This window comes from Tachyglossus aculeatus, chromosome 19, assembly GCF_015852505.1.
Source record: "Tachyglossus aculeatus isolate mTacAcu1 chromosome 19, mTacAcu1.pri, whole genome shotgun sequence".
NCBI classification, from domain to species: domain Eukaryota; kingdom Metazoa; phylum Chordata; class Mammalia; order Monotremata; family Tachyglossidae; genus Tachyglossus; species Tachyglossus aculeatus.
The window spans coordinates 29,801,511-29,829,275 of record NC_052084.1 but is presented as its reverse complement, the minus strand read 5'-3'; the positions used below and the strand labels follow the sequence as shown (position 1 = coordinate 29,829,275).

General features: G+C 45.0%; 1 protein-coding gene across 2 annotated transcripts in view; it reads left to right on the top strand.

Annotated features, from left to right (window-relative positions):
• Positions 1 to 493: 493 nt before the first annotated feature.
• IBTK (inhibitor of Bruton tyrosine kinase) overlaps positions 494 to 27,765 on the top strand; it is a 78,357-nt gene continuing 51,085 nt past the window's right edge. For both annotated transcript variants that reach the window (XM_038760806.1, XM_038760805.1), the window contains exons 1-9: positions 494 to 666; positions 11,126 to 11,834; positions 14,530 to 14,626; positions 15,677 to 15,801; positions 20,054 to 20,164; positions 23,681 to 23,851; positions 24,553 to 24,670; positions 26,517 to 26,697; positions 27,306 to 27,429. In XM_038760806.1, coding sequence (XP_038616734.1) covers positions 11,511 to 11,834; positions 14,530 to 14,626; positions 15,677 to 15,801; positions 20,054 to 20,164; positions 23,681 to 23,851; positions 24,553 to 24,670; positions 26,517 to 26,697; positions 27,306 to 27,429 — 1,251 coding nt within the window. In that variant the 5' untranslated portion in view covers positions 494 to 666; positions 11,126 to 11,510. The remainder of the gene's footprint in view (positions 667 to 11,125; positions 11,835 to 14,529; positions 14,627 to 15,676; positions 15,802 to 20,053; positions 20,165 to 23,680; positions 23,852 to 24,552; positions 24,671 to 26,516; positions 26,698 to 27,305; positions 27,430 to 27,765) is intronic.

The window sequence follows — 27,765 nt, the reverse complement described above, 5'->3', positions numbered from 1 at the left end:
GGGGAGACAGAGAACAAAACCAAACATACTAACAAAATAAAATAAATAGAATAGATATGTACAATTAAAATAAATAGAGTAATAAATATGTACAAACATATATGCATATATATATGTGTATGTATATATATATATACAGGTGCTGTGGGGAAGGGAAGGAGGTAAGATGGGGCGCTTAGAACAGTGCTTTGCACATAGTAAGCGCTTAATAAATGCCATTATTATTTATTTATTTATTTATTATTATTATCATTACTATTATTATCATTGTACTGTCCCACAGGCAGCAGGTGGGCGCTCAGCAAATAGGACTGAGTGAATGATTTTAGGGGTAGAGACGTGGCGGCCCGTCGTGAGGGGGCCGGCCGGCCCGCCTCCGCCCAGCCAATCCCCGAGCGGCAGCCGGGGCGGCGGTCCAATCAGCGTCCTCCTTCCTGTCCGGCCGGGCCAATCGGCGGCCTCCTTGTTGCAGGGCGCGGGCCCGCCCCTGCTCGCCGACGTGGGGCCAAGGCTGAAGCGGCGTCCTCGGACCGCGATCGGGGTGGCGCTCAGGGGCCTTCTTCTCCTCCTCCTCCATCCCCGCCTTGGGCACTGACGATGGGTGCCCGGGCCTCCGTGCTTCGCCCTCCACCACACCGTCGCCGCCGTCCTTTCGTCTAGCGACTGGTGAGCGGGGCTTGGCGGGGTTGGCCATACTTTGTCCTTGACCTCTGACCCCCGCCGGGTCATTGCCCGCATCACCCGGCCGCCGGGCCGGGAGCGCGCCCCCTGCCGGCTGCCGGGCCGTCAGCGCGCCCCCTAGTGGCCGCCGGGCCGGGAGTGCGCCCCCTAGTGGCCGCCGGGCCGTCAGCGCGCCCCCTAGCGGCCGCCGCCACTCCCCCCCCCCCCCCCCCCCCCCCCCCCCCCCCCGCTGCCCACCCTTCAAAAGAATAAGAATAACAATGATGGCATTTGTTAATAATAATAATGATGGCAATAATAATAATAATAAATATATTAATAATATAATTATAATATATATGCAATATATTATAATTATAATATAATAATACATAATAACAGAAGCAGCGTGGCTCAATGGAAGGAGCCCGGGCTTTGGAGTCAGAGGTCATGGGTTCAAATCCCGGCCCCGCCACTTGTCAGCTGTGGGACTTTGGGCAAGTCACTTCTCTGGGCCTCAGTTCCCTCATCTGTAAAATGGGGATGAAGACTGTGGGCCCCACGTGGGACAACCTGATCACCTTGTATCCCCCCCGACTTGACACCTGTCTACATGTTCTGTTGTCTGTCTCCCCCTTCTAGACCATGAGTCTGTTGTTGGGTAGGGTCTGTCTCTATATGTTGCCAACTTGTACTTCCCAAGCGCTTAGTACAGTGCTCTGCACACAGTAAGCGCTCAATAAATGCGATTGAATGAATGAATGAATACCCCAAGATCCCACAACAGGCAAGTGGCAGACCTGGCACTAATCAGCCAATTAATCAGTGATATTTGTTGGGCGCTTACTGTGTGCAGAGGACTGTACTAAGCCCTTAGGAGGTTAGAACCCAGGTACTAAGCACTTGGGAGAGAAGCAGCGTGGCTCAGTGGAAAGAGCACGGGCTTTGGAGTCAGAGGTCATGGGTTCAAATCCCGGCCCCACCACTTTTGAGCTGTGGGACTTTGGGTAAGTCACTTCACTTCTCTGGGCCTCAGTTCCCCCATCTGTAAAATGGGGATGAAGACTGGGAGCCCCCCGTGGGACAATCTGATCACCTTGTATCTCCCCCAGCGCATAGAACAGTGCTTTGCACATAGTAAGCGCTTAAATGCCATCATCATCATCATCAATAATAATAATGGCATCTATTAATAATAATAATGATAGCATTTATTAAGCACTTACTATGTGCAAAGAACTGTTCTAAGCACTGGGGAGGTTATAAGGTGATCAGGTTGTCCCACGGGGGGCTCACAGTCTTAATCCCCATTTTGCAGACGAGGTCACTGAGGCCCAGAGAAGTGAAGTGACTTGCCCAAAGTCACGCAGCTGGCAATTGGTGGAGCCGGGATTAGAACCCATGACCTCTGACTCCAAAGCCCGTGCTCTTTCCACTGAGCCACGCTGCTTCTCTAAGCGCTTACTATGCGCAAAGCCCTGTTCTAAGCGCTGGGGAGGTCACAGGGTGATCAAGTTGTCCCACGGTGGGGCTCACAGTCTTCATCCCCGTTTAACAGATGAGGGAACTGAGGCCCAGAGAAGTGGAGTGACTCGCCCAAAGTCACCCAGCTGACAAGTGGCAGAGCCGGGATTTGAACCCACGACTTTGGACTCCAAAGTCCAGGACCTTTCCACCGAGCCATGCTGCTTCTTAATGAGGCAGTACCACAGGGGTTCACAGTCTTATTATTATTATTATTCATCCCCATTTTACAGATGACATCTGTATATGTATATGAATACTGATAGGCGCTTACTATGTGCCAAGCACTGTTCTCAGCACTGGGGTAGATCCAATAATAATAACGATGGCATTTGTTAAGCGCTTACTATGTGCCAAGCACTGCCCTAAGCGTTGGGGTGATACAAGGTAATCAGGTTGTCCCACGAGGGGCCCACAGTCTTCACCCCCATTTTACAGTTGAGGGAGCTGAGGCTCAGAGAAGTTAAGTGACTTGCCCAAGGTCACACAGCGGACGTGTGGCGGAGTCGGGATTAGAACCCGTGACCTCCGACTCCCAAGCCCGGGCTCTTTCCACTGAGCCACGCTGCTCCTCTGTAAACTAGGAAGAGGGAAAACAAAGTCCAAGGTAATGAGGTTGCGCCACGTGGGGCTCACAGTCTTATTATTATTCATCCCCGTTTTACAGGTGACATCTATATATGTGAATAATGATATTTGTTAAGCGCTTACTATGTGCCAAGCGCTTAGTACAGTGCTCTGCACACAGTAAGCGCTCAATAAATATGAATGAATGAATGAATGTGCCAAGCACTGGTCTAAGCGCTGGGATAGATCCAAGGTTTTGAAGCTGCGCCACGTGGGGCTCACAGTCTCATTATTATTATTAATTATCCGCATTATATATATATATATATATATATATATATATATATATATATCCATAGATATATGTGAACAGTGATATTTGTTAAGCGCTTCCTATGTGCCAAGCACTGTTCTAAGCACTGGAGGTAGGTTCAAGGTAATAGTTTTGCCCTGCATGGGGCTCCAAGTCTTCACCCCCATTTTACAGATGAGATAACCGAGGCCCAGAGAAGTGAAGTCACTTGCCGAAGGTCACACAGCAGACAAGTGGCGGAGCCAGGATTAGAACCCACGACCCAAGCCCACTCCGCCATCCAACCCTGGAGAATAATAACATCTGTTCATTCTGCTGTATTTACTGAGCGCTGACGGTGCAAAGCACTGTGTACTAAGCGTTTTAGTGCTGTATTGTAATAATAGTAATAATATTAGCGTTTGTTAAGCCCTTTCTATGTGCCAAGCAACAAGAACAACTGTTCTAGACGCTGGGGTAGTTACAAGGTGATCAGGTTGTCCCACGCGGGGCTCACAGTCTTCATCCCCATTTTACAGATGAGGTAACTGAGGCCCAGAGAAGTGAAGTGACTTGCCCGGGGTCACACAGCAGACAAGCGGCGGAGCTGGGATTAGAACCCACGCTCTTGCAACTACCTTCCCAAGCGCTTAGTATAGTGCCGTGCCCCCAGTCAGTGCTCAGTAAATACAGTTGAATGAATTGAAGTGCCCTGCCCACAGTCGGTGCTCAATAAATACGGTTGAATGAATTGAATGACTGGGTGAATGAATGACAATACAAGTGTTTAATAATAATAATAATAATGATGGCATTTATTAAGTGCTTACTATGTACAAAGCACTGTTCTGAGCGCTGGGGAGGTTACAAGGTGATCAGGTTGTCCCATGTGGGGCTCACAGTCTTAACCCCCGTTTTACAGATGAGGTAAGTGAGGCCCAGAGAAGTTAAGTGACTTGCCCAGGGTCACACAGCATACAAGCGGCAGAGCTGGGATTAGAACCCACGCTCTTGCAACTACCTTCCCAAGCGCTTAGTATAGTGCCGTGCCCCCAGTCAGTGCTCAGTAAATACAGTTGAATGAATTGAAGTGCCCTGCCCCCAGTCAGTGCTCAATAAATACGGTTGAATGAATTGAATGACTGGGTGAATGAATGACAATACAAGTGTTTAATAATAATAATAATAATGATGGCATTTATTAAACGCTTACTATGTACAAAGCACTGTTCTAAGCGCTGGGGAAGTTACAAGGTGATCAGGTTGTCCCATGTGGGGCTCACAGTCTTAACCCCCGTTTTACAGATGAGGTAAGTGAGGCCCAGAGAAGTTAAGCGACTTGCCCAAGATCGCGCAGCAGACGTGGTGGAGTCGGGATTCGAACCCGTGACCTCCGACTCCAAAGCCCGGGCTCTTTCCACTGAGCCACGCTGCTTCTGGGGAGAGGCGGGCACTCTAAGGGCGTCTAGTCCAGTCCCTTGCCTCCGGGTTACGCCGTGCCTTGCCAGCCGGGCACGGATAGTCGCGGGCCCCGTTCTCCGGTAGGTCAGGTAGGTTTTGCCGGACACGTAAGTGGGATAAGAAAACGATGGACAGCTGCGAGGGAGGGCGGGACCCGGGGATGGGGAACCCCAAAACATCTTCTAGACTGTGAGCCCACTGTTGGGTAGGGACTGTCTCTATATGTTGCCAACTTGTCCTTCCCAAGCGCTTAGTCCAGTGCTCTGCACACAGTAAGCGCTCAATAAATACGATTGATGATGATGATCTTTTCCTTGGGAACTTGGAGCAGAGCTTGCCCCCTGAATGACCAGCCCCAGTTTGTGCCAACGGCTTTGCAGGGCACCCTTAATAATAATAATAATGGCATTTATTAAGCGCTTACTATGTGCAAAGCACTGTTCTAAGCGCTGGTAATAATAATAATGGCATTTATTAAGCGCTTACTACGTGCACAGCACTGTTCTAAGCGCTGGGGAGTTTTTACAAGGTGATCAGGTTGTCCCACGTGGGGCTGACGGTAATCATCCCCATTTTACAGGTGAGGCAGCTGAGGCTCAGAGAGGTGAAGTGACTTGCCCAAGGTCGCACAGCAGACGTGGTGGAGCCGGAATTCGAACCCATGGCCTCTGACTCCAGAGCTCGTGCTCTTTCCACTGAGCCACGCTGCTTCGCTACTGAACCACGCTTCATTGGGGACTTAGCGCTCAATAAATACGATTGATGATGATGATGATGATGACTTCTCCTGACTCCCCGAGAGCTTGTCAAAAATTTCCACGGAGAGGTCATACTATCAGAATCTGAAATTTTTGTTGGTAAAAGGTCTTTCGGGGCGCTGCAAAGATCTTAGCGGTGCATTAGCAGTGTATTAGACTGTGTATTAGACTTTTAGACTGCGAGCCCACTGTTGGGTAGGGACTGTCTCTATCTGTTGCCAATTTGTACTTCCCAAGCGCTTAGTACAGTGCTCTGCACACAGTAAGCGCTCAATAAATACTATTGATGATATAATGGGCATAATTAATAATAATAATAAAAATAAGTCACTTCACTTCCCTGTGCCTCAGTTTCCTCGTCTGTAAAATGGGGACTAAAACTGAGCCCCGTGTGGAACAGGTACTGTGCCCTACCTCATCCTGAATCTCTCCATCCCAGCGCTTAATACAGTGCTTGTCCCACAGTAAGAGCTCAACAAGCATTATTATTATTATTATTTTTAGTTTAGTGCTTGGCACATAATGAGATAATAATAATAATAATAATGATGATGATGGTATTTGTGAAGCGCTTATTATGTGCCGAGCACTGTTCTAAGCACTGGCGTGGATACAAGGTTAACGGGTTGTCCCACGTGGAGCTCACAGTCTTCATCCCCGTTTTACAGATGTGGTAACCGAGACCCAGAGAAGTTAAGTGACTTGGCCAAAGTCACACCGCTGACTATTCTATTTATTTTATTTTGTTAATATGTTTTGTTGTCTGTCTCCCCCTTCTAGACTGTGAGCCCGTTGTTGGGTAGGGACCGTCTCTATACGTTGCCAACTTGTACTTCCGAAGCGCTTAGTACAGTGCTCTGCACACAGTAAGCGCTCAATAAATACGATTGAATGAATGAATAGTGGCGGAGCCGGAATTCGAACCCATGACCTCTGACTCCCAAGCCGCTAAGCCACACTGCTCAACAGTACCTAAAAAAAATATTTTATGAAGCATTTATTTAGAATGCAAGAAATGTACTGATGGTTGTTTTAGCTCAAAACAGTGTTGGCGTTTGAAGCACCTTAATAATTTTTACTTTCCAAATGCAGCAAGAGAATGGCTTTCATTCTTTTTTTTTTTTTTAATAAGCCCTTTGTCCTGGCAAAGTTTATTTTCAATTACGCATTCCCCCAGCAGCCCGGTGTGGGGGTGAGGTCTAGGAAAGCGCTCACTGCTGGCAAAGCCTTAGGAGCTTAAGGACTCTGTCCCTTTCATCACCTAGGTGAAATTCCGAAAGGTCGGGATTGAAAAGGTATCCTAAGCCGGTTAGTTATAAATGCTGTTCGAATTTACAAGGAAAGGCTATAGTAGCTGTTTAAAATTTGTGGTTTAAGGTTCCAGGTTCCTAACACTCCACCCCGGGCAGCACAACTGACTTGAAATATTTATTTATTTTACTTGTACATATCTATTCTATTTATTTTAGTTTGTTAGTATGTTTGGTTTTGTTCTCTGTCTCCCCCTTTTAGACTGTGAGCCCACTGTTGGGTAGGGACCGTCTCTATATGTTGCCAACTTGTACAGTGCTCTGCACACAGTTAAGCGCTCAATAAATACGACTGATGATGAAATGGCAGGTGTCGTTCTTCACGATCACCGAAAGTGGTGGTTCCCCCAAATAAAAACCGTGGTTCAAAAAGAGGTCTGAGGAATATTAAGAATGGATCCTCAGGGTGAAGGTAGAAGAGGCCTTGATTGCCTGGGGGAGCCTTTGCTCTTCGATTCCAAGACGTTCTCCAAAATAGACCGGTTGTCGAACAAGTTTTGGGGTCAGGGTTACCCCTCCGGGGTTTTAAAAATAATAATAATAATAATAATGCTTGTTAAGCTCTTACTGTGGGACAAGCACTGTATTAAGCGCTGGGATGGAGAGATTCAGGATGAGGTAGGGCACAGTACCTGTTCCACACGGGGCTCAGTTTTAGTCCCCATTTTACAGATGAGGAAACTGAGGCACAGGGAAGTGGAGTGACTTGCACAAGGTCACCAGCAGCCAAGTGAAGTGACGTGTGGAACAGGTACTGTGCCCTACCTCATCCCGAGTCTCTCCATCCCAGCGCTTAATACAGTGCTTGTCCCACAGTAAGAGCTTAACAAGCATTATTATTATTTTAAAATTTACTAGTGGTCATGCCCACTCGCAACTCAGCATGGTGATGATGATGATGATGGCATTTATTAAGCGCTTACTATATGCAAAGCACTGCTGTAAGTGCTGGGGAGGTGACAAGGTGATCAGGTTGTCCCACGGGGGGCTCACAGTCTTCATCCCCATTTTATAGATGAGGGAACTGAGGCCCAGAGAAGTGAAGGGACTTGCCCAACGTCACACAGCTGACAAGTGGCGGAACCGGGATTTTAACCCATGACCTCTGACTCAATCAATCAATCAGTCGTATTTATTGAGTGCTTACTGTGTGCAGAGCACTGTACTAAGCGCTTGGGGACTCCAAAGCCCGTGCTCTTTCCACTGAGCCACGGTGCGGAAGGGGGAAGGAGGCAGGGGTCAAAATAATAATAATAATGATGGTATTTGTTAAATGCTTACTATGTGCCAAGCACTGTTCTAAGCGCTAGGGTAGTTACAGGGTAATCAAGTTGTCCCACTTGGGGCTCACAGTCTGAATCCCCATTTTGCAGATGAAGTAACTGAGGCGCAGAGAAGTTAAGCGACATGCCCAAGGTCACACAGCAGACAAGTGGCAGAGCTGGGATTGGAACCCACATCCTCTGACTCACGAACCCGTGCTGTTTCCCAAGCGCTTAGTACAGTGCTCTGCACACAGTAAGCGCTCAATAAATACGATTGATGATGATGATGATGATGTTTCCTCTAACCCACGCTGCTTCTCTATGGGGAGGACCCTAAAAGAGAGGAGGTTAGAGCTCTTTGAAACTCCTGCAGGGACACTTATTCTTTATTATAGGTCACTAGTAATGAAAAACTAGTTAAAGCTTTTGGGGGGCCAGTTCATCTGGGACAGAATACTTCTGAACGTCATTCATTCATTCAGTTGTATTTATTGAGCGCTCACTGCGTGCAAAGCACTGTACTAAGCACTTGAATGTCCTGACTCGGTTACCCAACTTACTCCCCCGGTGCTCTTCAATTTGCTAGGTTGCTTTGGTTTGGGTGAAACAGACAGAACTTTGAAAACGCGCACTCTTAGAGGCTCCTGCTGAATTCGCACTCATGTCCCGGAGTGGCTCCAGCCCCGGCTTAGTACAGTGCTCTGCACACGGCATGCGTTCAATCACTGCTATTGACCGATTGATCGATTGATCGGGTTTAGCTTGGCCATCGGAAGGACGGCGACTAATAGGCCATATACACCAAACCACCACACTCCCTAATTAAGGTCACATCTGGCGGTAGGTTGGAGAATTTGAACAGAGGGAGTTGGCTAATAATAATAATAATAATAATAATAATTGTGGTATTTAAGTGCTACTATGTGCCAGGCACTGAACTAAGCGCTGGGGTAGTTACAAGATAATCAGGAGTCAGAGGATCTAGGTTCTAATACCGGCTCCGTCACTTGGCTGCTGGGTGACCTTGTGCAAGTCACTTCACTTCCCTGTGCCTCAGTTTCCTTATCTGTAAAATGGGGACTAAAACTGAGCCCCGTGTGGAACAGGTACTGAATCCTGAATCTCTCCATCCCAGCGCTTAATACAGTGCTTGTCCCACAGTAAGAGCTTAACAAGCATTATTATTATTATTTTAAAAAAGCAACTTCTGGCCAGAGCAGAGTTCTACTTTCAATCAATCAATCGTATTTATTGAGCGCTTACTGTGTGCAGAGCACTGTACTAAGTGCTTCAAGGTCTCAAGGATCTTTTTAACCCCATGGGTTTGGGCTGGGCCCTGTAGGCTTTCAAATACGGATTTGTACATTTATACATTACGGGACTGACGTCTTAAATAGTGGGTTGTTTGATGAGGAAAAGAGGTAAATCAATAAGGAAGTTGGAGGCACACAGATGGTTTTAGTTCTTCAAATATTGCATCAGAAGTATTTCATTGTGACGTGTTACCTACCGCGCCCTTGCCGTGAGAACAAAATCATACCAAGAGGCAGCTGGAAAATTTTAAAAGCAGGATTGAGTTTTACCTGCCTGGGACGGTGAAGTTTGGGATTTCTTGAAGTAGGGGGAATGGATTGTGTGGTATTTCCCGTCTTGTGAGTCAGTGACTGATATTTATCAGAAGCATTCATTTATGCCAGAATTCTAGAGTAATTTTAAGCATTATATTTGGTAACTTGCCTTGCATTTGCATGGCTTATGGTGGGCAGGGTAGCATTTGCATTACTTGTGGTGGGCTGGGTAGCTTCAAGTGCCTAAAAACTATAAAAGACTGAAGACTTCATATTGTTTAATGTGTAGGGGGCATTAGGCTCTTCTGTGGACCGTAGCATCATTTTCAAAGATTCCTTGTCTTTGACTTGCTGGATAATAAGCAAAATCTAGGGTACCTTCTGAAAAGGTAACAAATGTTCTGTATTTTTATCATTGCGAGATTAAGGCTGAATTGTGACTTTTCGCAGATTAATTTTTTCCCTGCAATGAAGCACATTTTTTGGGTGCTCAAATCTGTCAGTTACAGCTCCCCCCACCTTCAAAACTCTCCAAAAATTCCACCGCCTTCAAGGAGGTTTTCTGGTGAATTCTGAATACCTGTCCTAGTGAATAGAGTCCAGGCCTAGGAGTCTGAAGGACCTGGTTTCTAATCCCAGCTCCGCCACTAGTCTGCTGTTTGATTTAGGGCAAGTCACTTAACTTCTCTGTGCCTCGGTTTCTTCGTTCTGTAAAATGGGGATGTAGGGTGCACAGTCTATGTAGGACAAGGGACTGTGTCCAACCTGAGTAACTTGTTTTTACCCCAGCACTTAGCACGGTGCTTGACACATAATTAACAAATTCCATTGAAAAAAAGAACAAGAAAACCCTCATATAATCGCTAGCACCTAGGTGTACTTACACCTAATTTATATATGCGTATTCAGTTATACATCTAATAATTATATAGCTATCATATTAATCTACTAGGGCTCAGCCAGTTATAATAATAATGATAATGATGGTATTTGTTAAGCGCTTACTATGGGCCAAGCACCGTTCTAAGCACTGGGACAGATACAAGGTAATCAGGTTGTCCCACATGGGGCTCTCAGTCTTAATCCCCATTTTCTAGATGAGGTAACTGAGGCGCAGAGAAGTTTAGTGGTATTCCCAAAGTCACACAGCTGACAACTGGCGGAGCCGGGATTAGAATCCACGACCTCTGACTCCCAAGCCCGTGCTCTTTCCACTAAACCACACTGTTTCTCAGTTATATCTTTGCTCGTCCTCCTACTCACATTATTTGTAAATAATTTAGGTCTGCCTGTTTCCTCCATTAGATTGCAAACCTCTGGGGTCAGGAACTGTGCCTTTTCCTCTGGTTTACTCTCCCAAAGCACATGGTACAGTGCTGGGAACGCTGTAATCGCTCAGTACAAGCCACCGATCGGTTGATGGTCCGTATTTCCTGAGGAGAAGAAACACTCTTCATCGGGACATTCCAACATTTGTTAATGCAACCCTGGAAGTCAGAGGGCTAGGAGGTACCTGTGCCTGGAAAAATCAGCCCATCCACTCTTAAACTATTTCAGATCAGTTCTAGAAGCTTTTCCTTTTGTTCCGTCCTCAGCCAATCTAATTTGTGCGTAATATTCGGGCTGACGATCTTAACGTTCGGCATCAGTGAAAGCTGTATCTTGGCTTTGGGCTTCTAATGTGTCCGATTCATTTTTTATTTTGTGTCTTGTCTCCTAGGTCTCCCTCGCAATTATGGATATTTGAAAGGGTCCCACAGTGTGGAGGGGGAGCCCTCCCTCCCCCTCTCCTTGGTGCTTGACTGCTGGAATTACTAACGGACATTGGAAGAGCTTTTTTTAAGAAATAGAAAAACTGAAAAAAAAATACATTTGATATGAACTTTGTAGATATTTCTAAATATTTTTTTGGCTGAAGCGCCCAATGAATTGTACAGAGATTAATAGTTTTTGTACCATTGCCAGGGGGATTTGAATTTGCATACAGGGAAGACTATTCATTCCCAGCGTAGTTTAGCCTAAATAATACCATAGTGCCCCGGCTTTAGACCAGTTTGAACTGGCTGCTCTTCTGAAGAAGCGAGCACCGCGTAAGAAGGATTAGGATGAGTTCTCCCTTGCCCGACTGTACTCCGAAGTGTCGCTCCACAAAGCATGCAGTGGACATCCTGTCTGTAGTGACCCGAGGGAGCGAAGGGCAGATTAAGGCTTTTCTCTCCACTTACTGTTACAATGCAGCGACCATCAGGGATACCTTTGGTAGGAATGTCCTCCACCTTGCTTCCTCGTGTGGTAAGAAAGGAGTGTTAGATTGGGTGGCAGACACCAAAGGAGTGGATCTTTCCGCAAAGGACAAAGAATCAGGATGGACCGCTCTCCACCGAAGCATCTTCTATGGACACATTGATTGCGTTTGGTCTCTCTTGAAGGTAAGGGTCCAATTTTGATTTGTGGATTAAGCTCGTTTTATTGATTTTTAGTTTTTGTTTGGATTGTAGCTTTCGTGTCATTTGTAATTAGGTGTACTGACCACTTGAAGGCTTCCATTCTTGTTTTTCCTGGTCTAAACGACTTCATCGCGTACTTGTTTACTGAATTCTTGAATCAGGCGGCCACTAAAAGAATAACATACTGAATTGGGCTAGCATGCTGTTTGGGGTTAGCCTTGGAACATTAGACAATTTAAGAAAGTTGCCTTTCTTAAATTGGACTTTAAACATCACCGTTTCTGTGCAACTTCCAAACCATTAAGCGGTTGGGCGTTATCTGAGGGCTGTGAAGTAAAGGGAAACATTTCAGAGGGAATAAATCAAAAGTCCTGATTCTGTTTTGGGGGAAATCCCTCTGCCATTTGATACGTGAATGGAGGTAATGTTGGGTTGCTGCCGTATTGAACTTTGTTGTAGACTTCCTGGGTTGTTGACTGTTTTCGTACATTTGCAGTGTACCTCCCCCTTCCATAGCATGTTTTTTCACTTCACGTTTTGGGTAGCGGTACTGTTGGGCAATTAGGGGACTGTTCTGAGAATGAGAACCCACTTGGGTTTGGTGCACCATGTTATTGGAAAAAAACTGAGTATGCACACAGTGACGGGAGCGGATGAGTACCTCAGAGTGAGTTGTCCTTAAATGCCAGTTTTTGCAAGAATGCAACCTTTGTATTCTAGGAGAACTGGATCCATTGTTCTGTAGAAACACTCCTCAGCTGTTTCCTGTAAATCCATCCGGAGAAGCCTTTAGATTTTTCATACTCCCTTCTGCAAGAGACCTGGAGTTTTTTTGGCGTGCTTTTTTGGGGAAGGTAGATTTTTAAGGATTCCTGAAAGTTTTTTTCATCTCCTTAAGGGTCCAGTGTATGCAACCATAAATGACCTTACTTTTCTAGAATCCATGAACTAAATTAATCCAGTTACTTGAGTTCAGCATCTTCATTCAACAGTAATCTCAGTGGGCTCAATTCTCCCAGCGCCTGATTCATCTGCCCCACTAAGGCATTGCTGCAGTGCACGGGGGGCAAAACAGTAAAAAGTCATTAAAAAGTCGGAAGGAATTAACGTTCCTCTCAAACGACTGGCTAACTACCAGGGTGTGTCTTTAGGCCCTGGAAGAACTGGGCTCAGTGTGTTCTGTGACGTTTTAATATTAGTTAGCAACAGCTCCCAAAGGAAGGACTTCTGTTGTAGCCTGAGGGATAAGAATATTTGATCAGAAATCATTCTTAGTTCACGAACCTGTTTGAGTGGAGATTTTTTTTTTCTTTTTTTGTACTGATCTGGTTACATTTAGCTATAGTCACTTGCAATATTTTCCCCTTAGTTGTAGTAACAGTATTTATTAAGTACTTTCTGTGTGCAGAGTGCTGTTCAAAGCCCTGGGAGAGAATACCCAGATGCGATTTAGACATGGCCTCTTTTCCCTCGGGGGGACCCCAGTCTGAGAGTAGTAATAACAGTTAAGTTCTCACTGGGCACCATGCCCTGTTGTAAACACTCTGGAAAATGCAACTGAAGCATGAGATGCAATCATTGAGTGGTATTGATTGAGCCTACTCTGTGCAGAGCACTCCACTAAGTGCTCGGGAGAGTACAGTGGAATTAGGAGACCTCATCCCTGTCTTCCAAGAATTTACAGTCTAGCTGGGGAGACGACACTGAAGTAAAGTACAGATCGCTCGCATTCTGTTGGGTGAGCTAGATATAAAATATATACAAGTGAAGTCATCAATCCCCGTAAGGGAAATACTGATTTTTAGCATCTAAAAATCACTGATAGGATACTGTTGGAAAAAAGGCTTCAATTAAGAATAAGACAACAAAGTAGTAAAAACGACCCTTTCAGTTTAGCCAGACGTTTTTGGCACAACTACCCTGACATTCCGATCTTGGAAAAAGATCAATTATTTCATTGAAAATTGGGCTCTAAGTATCAGGGCTTTTGTCAAATTCACTGTCGGTTCTTCAAGAATACAAAGTTAGGATGGATGAACTTATTTTACCTTGTAGACTTCTAAGTTGAAGATGCCAGCTTCAGGATGCATTTACTTGTGTTGGAGATTTTTTTTAATCAATCAGTCATTTGTATTTATTGAGCACTTGTCGTGCAGAGCACTGTACTAAATGCTTGGGAGAGTACAATATAACAGAGTCGGTTGACATGTTTCCTGCCCACAACGAGCTTACAGCCTAGACAGTTTTTCATTATTTTGTTGTCTTTTTTATATGGCTAAAAATATCCTAAAGAGAACTGTTCATTTCATCTCAACCTTTGAGCCAGTTTTTGCTTTTTTGACCCCACTTTGTAAATTTATTTGGAAATGGATAGAATACTCCATAAGAGGATTTATTGAATGTCAAAATTTATTTGAAGCAAGTTGGCTTGGAAATGCAAGACACCTGTAGATTTTGGACTGTTACCTTGTTTTGTGAAAAACTGACGTTGCCATTAGTGATTTAATTTCTTAATTATCTTGGTGTGGACAGCCCGAGTTTCTATATCAGAAAAAATAAAACTTTATCATTTGCACTCTAACCATATTCCTTTGGACTTTTTATCTCTACACTCAGGTAAGCCTCTGCGCTCTGTAATGCATTCTCTGAAACCTTTTAATATTTTTCCTCCTTTCAGCGAGGGGTAAGCTTGTATACACAGGATAGAGAAGGATTGTCAGCTCTGGATCTTATAATGAAGGACCGGCCAGCTCACGTTACATTCAAGAATTCGGGTAAGATGTAAAATCGGGCGTTTCACGTAGATCATGAGTCTCTTTTGGGGGCAGAGACCGGGGCCGATTGGATTATCTTGACTTTGTCTCATCACTTAGCGATAGAGTCTTCCCTCAGGAATGACAGACGGGCCTTGGTCCTGGTACTTCAGAACCGAGAAACCGCAAGGAGGAATTGATTCTCGTGCCAGTGGCTTGCCCAGGGCCGATTGTACTCTCTCGCCTCTGCCAGCCATCGTTGCACGGAGTCACCCAGGAGGTGGGCACGGGGGTAACGCATTACAAAGGGCACGTGCCACCTTGGCCCCCATTGCCCGGCTATGGGCAAAACCAGGACTCTGACCCAGGCATCCTCATTCCCAGAGCAGGGCTCGATGTCCTGGACCAACAACAGGGCTCTAGCGGTTAGCACGGAGTTTAGCACCTGGGAAGTGCTTTATTAGTACCGTAACTATAGCAACACAAAAATATATACGTATATAGGTATCGTAGGTTTCAGTGGATGGCTAGAGTTACTATAGTGGGTTTTTTGGGAGGCAGGGAGAGGGAAATAAACTCACCCTTTAGAAGTGTTGCCAATTACCAGTTATCTGTGAAATTTGTTATCTGTAAAAATATGGGCTGCGTGATGTCATTATTAATGACTAGCAAGAAAGGAAATGGCATAGGTGAATAAAACGCTCCATTTCTTGCAGTTACAATAATGTCTTCGTCGTAATCAATCAATCAATCGTGTTTATTGAGTGCTTACTGTGTGCAGAGCACTGTACTAAGCACTTGGGAAGTACAAGTTGGCAACATGTGTTTGATACACCTGCTGATTATTCTTTGGGGATTTCATTATTAACAGTCTTATTGAATAGTCTTGGCAGCTTCATTGTAGAAGCTGAAGGTAGTTGATTTTTTCTCTTTTTTTTTTCCTGCCTTTTACCAAATTTAAAATACACGCAGTCCCAATGCCCCTATATTAGTCGGCCATCCGAAACCGAGCTAAACTGATACCTTTGTACACAGAGAAACATTACGTGTGAAAATTGAATCTCATTTCAGATCCCACAGATGTCTACACCTGGGGAAATAACGTAAATTTCACTTTGGGTCATGGAAGTCAGCAGAGTAAGCACCATCCTGAATTGGTGGATCTGTTCCCTAGAACTGGAACCTATATCACACAGGTACTTTCGTATGTAATGATGAAAAATGTAGATTTTTCAAAGAGCAGTTCTGTCCAACTGATTTTTTTTTTTTTAATGGATTGGGTTGATGTTCAAATACCGAAGGAATGAGTCTGTTTAATTGCCTAAATAATCCAGTCCTTTTTCTAGGTCTCCTGAGATCTCTCTGGCTTTTCCTGTAAACTAATCAAGGGTTTGTAGTGTGTCATTTTGCAGGGCATGTTGCATAATTACTGGATGATAATGCTTAATTCCTATTAGCAAGTTTCGGGCAAGAGAAGGCAGGGGTGCATTGAGAGGTATGAAAATTAAGGGGCGACGGGCTATGGTTCATTTTCGGAGGAGAAAAGACAATTTGCTTCCCAGAAACAGGGCTGGAAATGACTTTAAAGAAACATCTAGTCTGTTCCCTACTGCCTTAAGTAACGATTACATAGAAATAATCTCAGACCGATTGTGTTGATTGGGCATCTTAAGGGACCCCAGAAGAGGATATTCCCCAGCCGTTTCAATCCAGGGTTTAGAAACTTCCAAACTCATTTTCTCGTGGCCTGAAGTCAGTCTTGATCAGCCTTGTCCAGGTAGAGTAGTAACTTTAACTAAGAAGTTCCCACCCTAACACTGAGGGATGCCTGGGTCTCTCTGGTCTTTTTGTGACTTTTGTGCCTGACACTCAGTGGGTGTTCCTGGAAAAGAGAAGAGTCCACGTTGGGGTGGAGAAGGGGGTGGAAATTTCAAACTTCAGCAAAAATGTTGTAGTAGACCAACTCTGTAGGTCACCCGATGATGATGAAGAAATGAGCAGGAAAAGTTAAAATAGATTGCGGAAGCCGCAACACTAGGGCTGTCATAATAGCGGAAAGCTTCATTTGTCGTTACGTGGATTGACTGAAAAAGTTATCCAAGTGACAAGTGGAGGTGAGGCTTTTGGATAAGTGAAGTGACTTATTTTCTGGAACAATAGTCCCCTGGCCCACAAGGAGAGAACATATTCTGGATTTGATCCTTAGTAGATGATTGGACTTGGAGCAGGAAATGTAAGATGAAGAGCCCTCCTGAAATAGCAACCACCGCATGATTGAATTTGACATTCTTACCGGGGAGGGAAGGCAAATTAAAAAAAAAAAATCACTGAATGAAGTTATTGCTTTTTCAAATAAAGAAACTGAAATGATGGGACACCTAATTAAGCCAAAAGTTAAAAGGAGCAGCTAGTACAAAAATCAGTTTAGAAGAATCCTGGATTCTATTAAAAAGTACCAGATTAGAAATTTAGATAAAATTTAGATAATCTGCCCTAGTGGTGAAGAAGAATCAGCCGCTGGGAGAATTGAGCCCACTGAGATTATTGTTGAATGAATATGCTGAACTCAAGTAATTGATATTAAATTTATCTAAATTTAGATTTAGATAAATCAAAGCCCATAGAAGGTGGATCAGATAGAAACCCAGCAAGGTTTACTGACAAAAAAAAGTCATCTTGAATCAAGTGAGAACATGAAAGTGTATATAGAATGACAGGTCAATCTCAGTCAGTCAGTGGTAGTTATCGAGAGCTTACTGTGTGCAGAGCGCTGCACTAAGCACTTAGGAGAGTACATTACAATGTAGAGTAGGTAGACCTAATCCATGCCCTTAAGGAGCTTACAGTTTAAAGGTCAAATTCAAACAGGTAATGAGGTGGACCTAAAACATATGAAGAGTATCGTACAGGAATGCCAAAACTAGTAGTACAAGAGGCTTCAAATATTTAAGAACTGCGAAGCAGAAAGTTGACCAAGGGTTCAGTGGAGTAACATGATCATGGTGGTGTAAAGATGCACATGGGGATGAAAGAACTGACAGAAGCTCAGCAAATTCTATGGTTTGGCATTTCCTGAGGAAGTTATAATGGAGGTTTCCTTGCCCGAATCATTTTTCAAAGGAAGGCAGATCAAAGGCCCTGGATTGAAGTGCGGTGATGACCCAAAGTGTTTTAGGCCAAATTGATGAACTGGGGTAAACCCACCATGATAACTATAAAGGAATTTGGAGAGGAAATGTTGGAACTCTTAGCAAGAAGGCGTAACCTAGAAACAGGCTGACCAGGATGTGGAAAGTGAGCAGGAAAAGTTAGAAGAGAAGCTGACAGACTAAAGCCCCAGGAATAATAGCAGGCTTCATCAAAACAGGAACTATCAGGAGCACTGGTGAAACTCAGCGGGGACCTGGTAATACAAGTACGTGCCAGTGAGCATGGCCCAGCTCAGATGATTTCAGAGTGAACAGTTTGGGGGGCTTTTGGCTCTGTGGGGACTTCTAGACTGTAAGCCTGTTGTTGAGTAGGGACCGTCTCTATATGTTGCCAACTTGTACTTTCCAAGCGCTTAGTACGGTGCTCTGCACGCAGTAAGCGCTCAATAAATATGATTGAATGAATGAATGGTTGTCTCTCAGGCCTAAGTGAGATTTGGTGCCAACCCATGGTAGTGGTGTAGGGAGGGCCTGAGTTGCAGCGTGCCACGCGTCCAGTCGGCCGCCAGCAGTGCGGTCAGTCCTTGGAGGGAGTTGGCATGGCTGCGGGAAGGGCATGGGTGGGGGCACTCGGGGGTGGGCCTGGAGGGGAAGCTGGCCCGCACTCCTGCTGCCCTTTTTCTGTCCGGCCCCCAGCCCGGTCTGGGCACCTGGGAGGTGCCCCTCGTCCGCACTGGGCTGCAGGGTCAGCTAGAAGCTTGCCGCTGCAGTTGGAAATGCCCATTGCTTCACCCGTCCCTCCTGCCGTCACAGGCTGAGCCTGGCCTTAACCGAATGGCGGGCACCTTTAAATATCTTGTTCCCGCCCCTCTCCCCCTTCCCCTTTCCAGTATGAGTCAGGTTATACTTTCAGCCCCGACGGGAGAATTGGTAGCCTGCCAGGTGCAAGTCCTGTCGATAAGAAGAGGCACAGCAATAACTGGGGATTATAAACTAGCCAATATAAATGAGCCAAGACTACCGAGCCCTGCTCTGCCTCACTTCCGTCCCTGAGCCAAGCGGGGCGTTAAAGCGGCTGCTTCTGGGCAGGAGTTCCAGGCCTTCTCAGTCTCCGTTGGTTTGAGAAACAGTGTGGACCAGTGGATAGAGCAGGGTCCCAGAAGGACCTGGGTTCTAGTTCCGGCTCCACCACTTGTCCCCCGGGTGACCTTGGGCAAGTCGATCTCGTACCTCGATCCCGTCTATCTCGCCGCTGACCTCTTGCCCACATCCTACCTCTGACCCGGAACACTCTCCCTCTTCATATCAAACAGATTAATTGTTCTCCCCCACTTCAAAGCCTTGTTGAAGGCACATCTCCTCCAGGAGGCCTTCCCTGACTAAGCCCTCCTCTTCTCTTCTCCCACTTTCTTCTGCATCGCCCTGATTTGCTCCCCTCATTCATTCCTCCTCCCTTCCCCACAGCGCATATACATATATCTTTAATTTATTTATATAAATTAATGTCCGTCTGCCCCTCTAGACTATCAGTTCATTGTGGTCAGGGAATGTATCTGTTTGTTGTATCGTACTCTCCCAAGGGCTTAGTGCAGTGCTTTGTACACAGTAAGCGCTCAGTAAATACAATCGAATGAGTGAATGAATGAAAAGCCACTTCCCTTCTCTATTACTCTATTTATTTTACCTGTACGTATCTATTCTATTTATTTTATTTTGTTAGTATGTTTGGTTTTGTTCTCTGTCTCCCCCTTTTAGACTGTGAGCCCACTGTTGGGTAGGGACTGTCTTTATATGTTGCCAACTTGTACTTCCCAAGCGCTTAGTACAGTGCTCTGCACACAGTAAGAGCTCAATAAATACAATTGATTGATTGATTGGGCCTCAGTTACCTTGTCTGTAAAATGGGGATTGAGACTGTGCGTTCCTTGAGGAACAGGATGGTGACCGACCTGATTTGCTTGTTTCCACCCAGTGCTTAGTAAGGTGCCTGGCACCTAGTCAGCGCTTAACAAATAGCACGATTATTATTGTCATTACTTGAGGTGGGGCTGTCAGTGAGCTGCAGACAGGTGCTCACTAGATCCTTCTTGGACGTTGGAGCCATGGGCCACGTGAAGCCACCCTCAGTGTTTGTGTGACCATTTTCAGCTCTTCTCCGGGAGCTTTTAGAGACTCTGTAATCAGCGTTCCCTTCCCTTTTTCTTTCCTTGTGATGGCTATGCCTTGAAATGTAATGGATTAGAAGCATTTAGTTAGCGTATCGCTAATGTGATTCTCTCGTTCTCTCGTCTTCCTGCAGGTGGTACTTTGTAAATTTCATTCGGTGTTCCTGTCGCAGAAAGGGCAAGTTTACACCTGCGGTCACGGACAAGGGGGACGCTTAGGCCATGGAGATGAGCAAACCTGCCTGGTATTTGAAGAACAACTTAAATCGAAAATTTAGATCGATACCGAAAAATCTATGCAGGGGTGTTTGTGATGCAAGAATACGGCATCTTTGCCCCCGTACTGTGTTTCAGATTTTCGTTCCCTACAGGGGAGAGGGCAGTGTGTTTTGGAGCTAGCAGATCAGGATTGCATAAGTTTATATCCTTGGTTTAAAGAACCAAATGTCGATACAATTTTTTTACATATAATGCTAATTTATTAAACACTTCCTATGCGCCAACACTGTGTTAAGCCCTGGGGTAGATTCAGTATAAGCAGATTGGATACAGTCCTTGGTCCACAAGAGGCTAGGAGGGAGAACAGGTATCCTCATTTGAAAAATGGGGCCCAGAAATTGAGGCCCAGAGGGTTTAAGTGACTTGTCTAAAGTCACACAGCAGGCAAGTAGAGAAACAGGGGTGACAACCCAGGTCACCTGTCTCCCAGTCCTGTGATGGTACCACTGGGCTGCACTACTTATAATTTTAAATAGAGTGGGTTTGTTTTAAATATGTATTTATGTGAAAAATGCTAACTATACATTTTCCCATTTGAGTCAAGTTGGAGCAGAAAAGCATTATGTGGGACATAGGGCAACACTCAGATTAAAATAAGCTTAAAAACGCTTACAATTTTTTTTAGAGGTTGCTTTCCATCCCCCCTCCTCGCCCACTGCCACCAGGCCGTGTTTACATGAGTCAAGGTGGTTTTCAGCCAAGATCTTTTTCAGGCTCTGTTTGTCATCTCATAGTACCATGAAATCGAGCGGGGGCTCAGAACACAGTTCTTGGGATCTTGTTGCCTTATCGCCCTGAATGGTTCAGTTTGCGTGATTAGCTTTTGGCAGCCAACCCCGGGCCTGAGTCATTTTGGGGGAGCTTTTTGTCCCCTGCTCATTCAGAAGGGTATTGGGAGAAGCTGTAGGTCAGAAACTCTGATGGGACCCCCAAAACGAATCATAGAACTGGAAGGGGTTTGTCTGTTGTGGAAAAAATATAGAAAGAAGTGAAATTAGGGGTCTCCTTCGGTCAGATCTCAGTCTTAGATCTAGTTTCAGCAGACTTTTTCCTGAATGATCTGGGAGAAGCATGCAGGGAAATTTCCGAGTATATAGTGGTCACTCATTTTTTCCGACGGGAATAACCTGCTGGAAGATGTTGCGGAGCTGAGTGAATGGGTAGGAAAGAGGCCGATGAGAGGATGGGGAAGGTAATGTCTCGTAGGTAAACTCATCGTAAATGGGCCCTGAGTGTCGATCGAGGATTAGGAAAAGGTGACATTGCTGACTGTCCCCTCAAATTATCCACCCTTCATGTAGCAACATCCACAAAGGCCAACAAGATCATGCACGTCATTAGGACGGGTATAGAAAATAACAAAAAGCATAGGTTTTCCCCCCTCAGTGAAACCACGAGAGTATATCCAACCCTGGAGTACCACTGCAGTTCGTAGGAAGAATAGAGCAAGCAGCGTGGCTCAGTGGAAAGAGCCCAGGCTTTGGAGTCAGAGGTCATGGGTTCAAATCCCAGCTCTGCCAATTGTCAGCTGTGTGACTTTGGGCAAGTCACTTAGCTTCTCTGTGCCTTAGTTACCTCATCTGTAAAATGGAGATTAAGATTGTGAGCCCCCCGTGGGACAACCTGATCACCTTGTAACCTCCCGAGTGCTTAGAACAGTGCTTTGCACCTAGTAAGCGCTTAATAAATACCACCATTATTATTAGAAAAGGTACAGAACAGGCCAATCAGGGTGACCTGGAAGCAAAAGGTGAGATTGCAAAGGTTAGGAGCTCTTCATTGTGGAGAGAAGAAAGCTGAGAGAGAACCTGATTGAACTTGGTATAGTCGGAAAGCTTGGGGAAAGGTCTGGCAAGCAACAGGCCACGTAGACTTGGTTGATCAGTAGGAAGGGGAGGACACAGGCGGGAGCTGTTTAATAATAATGATGGCATTTGTTAAGTGCTTACTATGTACCAAGCAATTGTGCATCCTTCATTGCCCTCATTTGGGTTCATTGCCCTCATTTGGGTTGGAAACCCTCCCCTATCATGCCTGGACAAACCAGTTCCAAGAGAACATTTCAAGCAGAGAAGCACCGTGGCCTAGTGGATAGAGTACATAATAATAATAATAATAATAATTGGCATTTGTTAAGCGCTTACTATGTGCAAAGCACTGTTCTAAGCGCTGGGGAGGATACAGGGTGATCAGGTTGTCCCACGTGGGGCTCATAGTCTTAATCCCCATTTTACAGATGAGGTAACTGAGGCCCAGAGAAGTTAAGTGACTTGCCCAAGATCACACAGCAGACATGTGGCGGAGCGGGATTCGAACCCATGACCGCTGACTCCAAAGCCCGGGCTCTTTTCACTGAGCCACGCTGCTTCTCTGTGAGGCAGCACAGAGCAGTACATGTGCCTGGGAGTCAGGAGGACCTGGGTTCTAATCTCTGCTCCTCCACTTGTCTGCTGTCTGACCTCGGGCAAGTCACTTCACTCCCACTAGACCATAAGGTGATTATGGGCAGGGAACGTGTCTGCTAATTCTATTGTATTGTACTCTCCCAAGCACTAAGAACAATGCTCTGCGCATTCATTATTTCATTCGATCGTATTTATTGAGCACCTACTGTGTGCAGAGCACCGTATTAAGCGCTTGGGAAGTACAAGTAGGAGAAGCAGCATGGCTCAGTGGAAAGAGCCCGGGCTTTGGAGTCAGAGGTCATGGGTTCAAATCCCGGCTCCGCCAATTGTCAGCTGTGTGACTTTGGGCAAGTTACTTGACTTCTCTGGGCCTTGGTTCACTCATCTGTAAAATGGGGATGAAGACTGTGAGCCCCCTGTGGGACAACCTGATCACCTTGTAACCTCTCCAGCACTTAGAACAGTGCTTTGCACATAGTAAGCGCTTAATAAATGCCATTATTATTATTATTATTGTTATTACAAGTTGGCAACATATAGAGAAGGTCCCTACCCAACAACAGGCTCAAAGTCTACAAGGGGGAGAAAAATATACTTTCACCTCCCCTTCGGGAAATTGAACCCCGGTCTCCCACGTGACAGGCGGGGATACTCACCATTATACTAATGAGGAATTACTAAGTGCTTAGCAAATACCATCAACTGATTGATTCTCTGTGCCTCAGTTACCTCGTCTGTAAAATGGGGATTAAAGCTGTGAATCCCATGTGGGACATAAACTGTGTCCAACCTAACCTTGTAACTACTCCAGCACTTAGAACAGTGCCTGGCACATAGTAAGCACTTGGCAAATGCCATTTAAAAAAAAAATCTCTTGAAGTCCAGTAGAAACCAAATCTCTCATCCGAATGAACTTCACGCATGAGATGTTTGCTATCATATGAGAGTTGTTACCTGTGTCCCATGTTGTTTTTGAGGGTCAAACCTGAAGGCTTCTTGATTTTCGGTTGCTATATGTATTCTAAGCTAGAGATGCCATTTCCTGTCGATACATTCTTTGTCCCATTTCTTCTATAGGTTCCTCGACTGGTGGATGGGCTTATTGGTCATAATTGCATCCAAGTAGCAGCTGCTAAAGACCACACAGTTGTTTTAACTGAAGAGGGATATGTTTATACATTTGGTCTAAATACTTTTCATCAGTTGGGTATTACCCCACCCCTTCCAAGTTGCAGTTTACCGAGACAGGTATAAGTCTATCATTTTATTTCATTGTCTTAATCAGCAGCAGTAGCAGCATTTAATAAACCCTTACTACTCTTTGCAGGACACTGGAAAATGAAAAAAGCTCCCATCATCAGAAAGTCTCCACTTGACTGATAAACTGACTCATCCATAACTTGAAATTATGCCTTTAAGTGACCTCTTAAGATGTGTTTTCCAGTGTTTTACGTAGTTTAAAAATCCTCAGTGGGGATACTCCTCCATCTTGATTCTAAGACAACCCTCATGATAATTTCTTTGGGTTCGAATCAAGCACATATCTCTGACCAACCAAGGAGAATTCAGATGATCACGAACACTGAGGAAATCATCAAGTAGATTTGTAATTCCAACTCTCGGTATGACTGCCTCTGTCCGTCATTTGCACGGCAGCTACCTAGGGTGGGGTTGCTAGGTCTGGGTTAAATGGAGGTACATTTCCTGGCATATTTTCTTAACAAAACTTGATTGAATTCCAATTTATAGTATGACTACAGAGCTTGACGTGCACAAGAAAAGAAATAGCAAATTTGGGTTTATAAAAAGGGATCCAACTAAAACTTGGTCAGTGCAATACTTTGGCCCCTTTGTTACAGATATTGTGAGCCATTTCAGTAACTCATTAATTGAAAGCCTTTCTTCATTTCCAAAAAGTTAGATGAACGTATGCTTCTCTCTCCCCACAGGTTCAGGCAAAAAATCTGAAAGGGAGAACAATATTTGGGGTGGCGGCAGGCAGGTTCCATACAGTGCTCTGGACTAAAGAAGCTGTCTACACCATGGGACTAAATGGTGGGCAACTAGGTGAGAGACCTTTAAAAACTCCATCTGCAGTGTAAATACAACAAATCTATAAAATCTAAGCTTCGTAAAGATTTGTATGCTGTGGAATAGGGAAGACGGATACATTCTCCTTTGCTTCCATAAGGGCGTCTGTATAATTTCATCCAATGAAATGATTTTGGATTGTTGGTAATCTAATCTAGACTGCCCACCATCTTCCATAGAGTTGACGTTTTCTCTCCGAGTAGGGGTGGGAGACAGACTTCTCCGTCTATTTTGCCGGTAAAATTAGATTGGGAGGGAACTGTCTGCTTCCAGGGTAGTTGAGCCATGCCAGACCATCAGGTTGGTGTTGATTTCTTTGCTTGAGGTTCAGCCAGAGGTCCTAGGAGTGGTTCATATTCCTCTTGGCTGGAGAAAACCAGGAAGGAATTCCTGGACCTGTCATTGGCCGAGATAGCGTCTCCCTTCAAGAGAGTTAACTCTCGGTCAGTTTTCAAGAAACTTAAGAATCAGTTTTTTGGTCCCTAGAGTCCTAATTCTAATTTTCTTTAAGGGAAGGTGGTAGAGAAACTTGAGAAGCAACCCTGGGTATGTTTAGAGTGTCTTGAGTTCCTTGACTCTTTTTAATCTGGTTTCATTTCTGGGAATAGACCAGAAACAGAGGAGTCTGCTAGATATAGATGAGGTCGTAGATGAGCTAGACTATTAGCTGTTGTTGTCCTGGTTTTGCTCTCTGGCTTTGTTTTGCAGGCTCTCCATTTCTCCCTTTGAGAGTACCCCTAAAATGCTTTTGGATTATTGCATTTTCATTGAAGGAGTTGTCTTTGGTGGTGGGGAGGGGGTACCTCAGGGATTTAGTCTTTCACCCTTCCAATGTCATAAGCTTGGAGGCTCTCTTAGAGGCTTCGGTGTAGCAGGTCTCATTAGTACAGTAGTGGTATTTTGGGGATCTACATTGTATTTTCCTCCAAACCCTATAATACAGTTTCCTCCTTACCCAGGGATTGGCTGTAACAGGAATTTATCCTGTTAATGATCGGGGGAAGCTGTGTGGGAAGCACATCAGGTACACCATACTTAAATGAAGCTGAGGTTCTCATCCTGCACCATTAGAGAAGCAGCGTGGCTCAGTGGAAAGAGCCCAGGCTTTGGAGTCTGAGGTCATGGGTTCGAATCCTGGCTCTGCCACATGTCTGTTGTGTGACCTTGGGCAAGTCACTTAACGTCTCTGAGCCTCATTTACCTCATCTGTAAATGGGGATTGACTGTGAGCCCCACGTGGGACAATCTGATCATGTTATATCCCCCCAGTGCATAGAACAGTGCTTTGCACATAATAAGCGCTTAACAAATGCCATCATTATTATTTTTTTTTTTTTATTAGGTGGGGTGTGGTGGCTGCCAGTTCCCAAATTCACTGTATGGGGGGAATCACTCAGTAGTGTTTACTGAGCACCTGCTGTACGTACAGTGGAGGTGAAAGGGAATCCCTGTCAAACTGCTTACAATCTACTGGAAGTAAAAGCTCAAATGGAAGATCAGAGTCTGTACAAATCACCGCCCGACTGAATTAGCATGTCATGATGCAAACCTTTGTTTTTAATCGACATTTGGGTTTTAATAGAACCCGTAATTTTATATGTGGGAGTGTGTTTACGATTTATAAGTGAGAAGAGATAATCCCCCTGGAAAGTAGACCCAGTCACAGTCGATGAAATGTTTAGGATTTGGGAAACCTTGTACCACTCACAGGATAGTGGACACTGATTGGGTCCTGTTTCTGGCCCACAGGTGGCTTCCAGTCTAGAGGCAAATAACAAGTTAAAGAAGGATAATTCTACGTGTTGCTCAAACATTCTTGCAGGGTATCCGCCAGATCCCAACGGCGAGAAGTATGTGACGACCCCCCGCCCGGTCTCAGCCCTGTGTCATAAGGATGTTACGGTGTCCTTCGTCACCGCAAGTGATGCTGCTACTGTTTGCGTGACAGGAAGGGGAGATATTTACTTGCTGGCATTCTATCAGTGCAAGAAGATGGCTTCAAAGTAGGTAGCTCCGGGTGAACAAAATATCACTTTTTCATTCTTTGAAAGAGCTTTGACACTTTGGAAATGGAAGCATGCCCATCTGCACTGGTTAGGGTCTTATAGAAGCCTAGGACTCCTTTTGGGGGTATCCTCAGCCCTGTGACCCCATTTTTACCTAATGAGGGCTGTTTTCAGCTGCCTCTGCCTGGTGAGTCTGGCCAACAGATGGCTGCCTTAATGGTCATCTGGTGGTATATCTAGACTTTCAATTTAGGTTAATTTCCATTTCTCCACATGGGTTAGGGGTGGATTTTTAGTTATGGAGCACAGGTACTATAGGTGGTGTGTGTTGGCTTGCTGTATTGGGCAGTCATGTCCAATTTCATGGACATGAATTCAATTTTCATGTCTTCCAAGCCTCTTGGGAGGGCGATCAGTTGCCAGTCTGATTGGAGAGTTGCACCTTTTGAGGTCCTCAGAGGAGAGGTTAATATAACTCAGAGTGAAGAGTGAGTTATTTTAGTGTTGAAAGCAAATGTTTCCTTTATTTGCCTGTTAGTTTTTTTTTTTTTTAATTAGCACACAGATTTAGGCAAAATATTAATCTCTCCCCTTTGTTTATTTAGACAGCTAAACCTAAAAAAGGTTCTTGTGTCCGGAGGATATATGGAGTACAAAGTTGATCCTCAACATCTGAAAGAAAACGGGGGTCAAAAAATCTGCGTTCTTGCTCTGGATAAAACTGGACGAGTAAGTTATAAATTTACCGAAGTATATTAACTAGCTTTTCGTTGCACATCGAGTGGAGTGATGGTTACCCTCTGGTATGGTTGAGGTTCCCTGTCCTCTTTGTATTTTGTATTTTGTTGGCTTTAAATTTCTTCCTTGGTATTCAGTAGCTGCAGGGTGATGGTATTGGAAACGGACTAGTCATGAAGTCATCGGGCTAACCCTGTAGTAGGGCTGCATTGCTCAGGTAGTACTGCTCCCTCCCTGTGGATTTTGGCTTAGAAAATGAAGAACCTGAAGCAGATATTTTGGAAATGACTCTTAGAGTTAATGGTGTAGGATTCTAAGGTGGAAAAG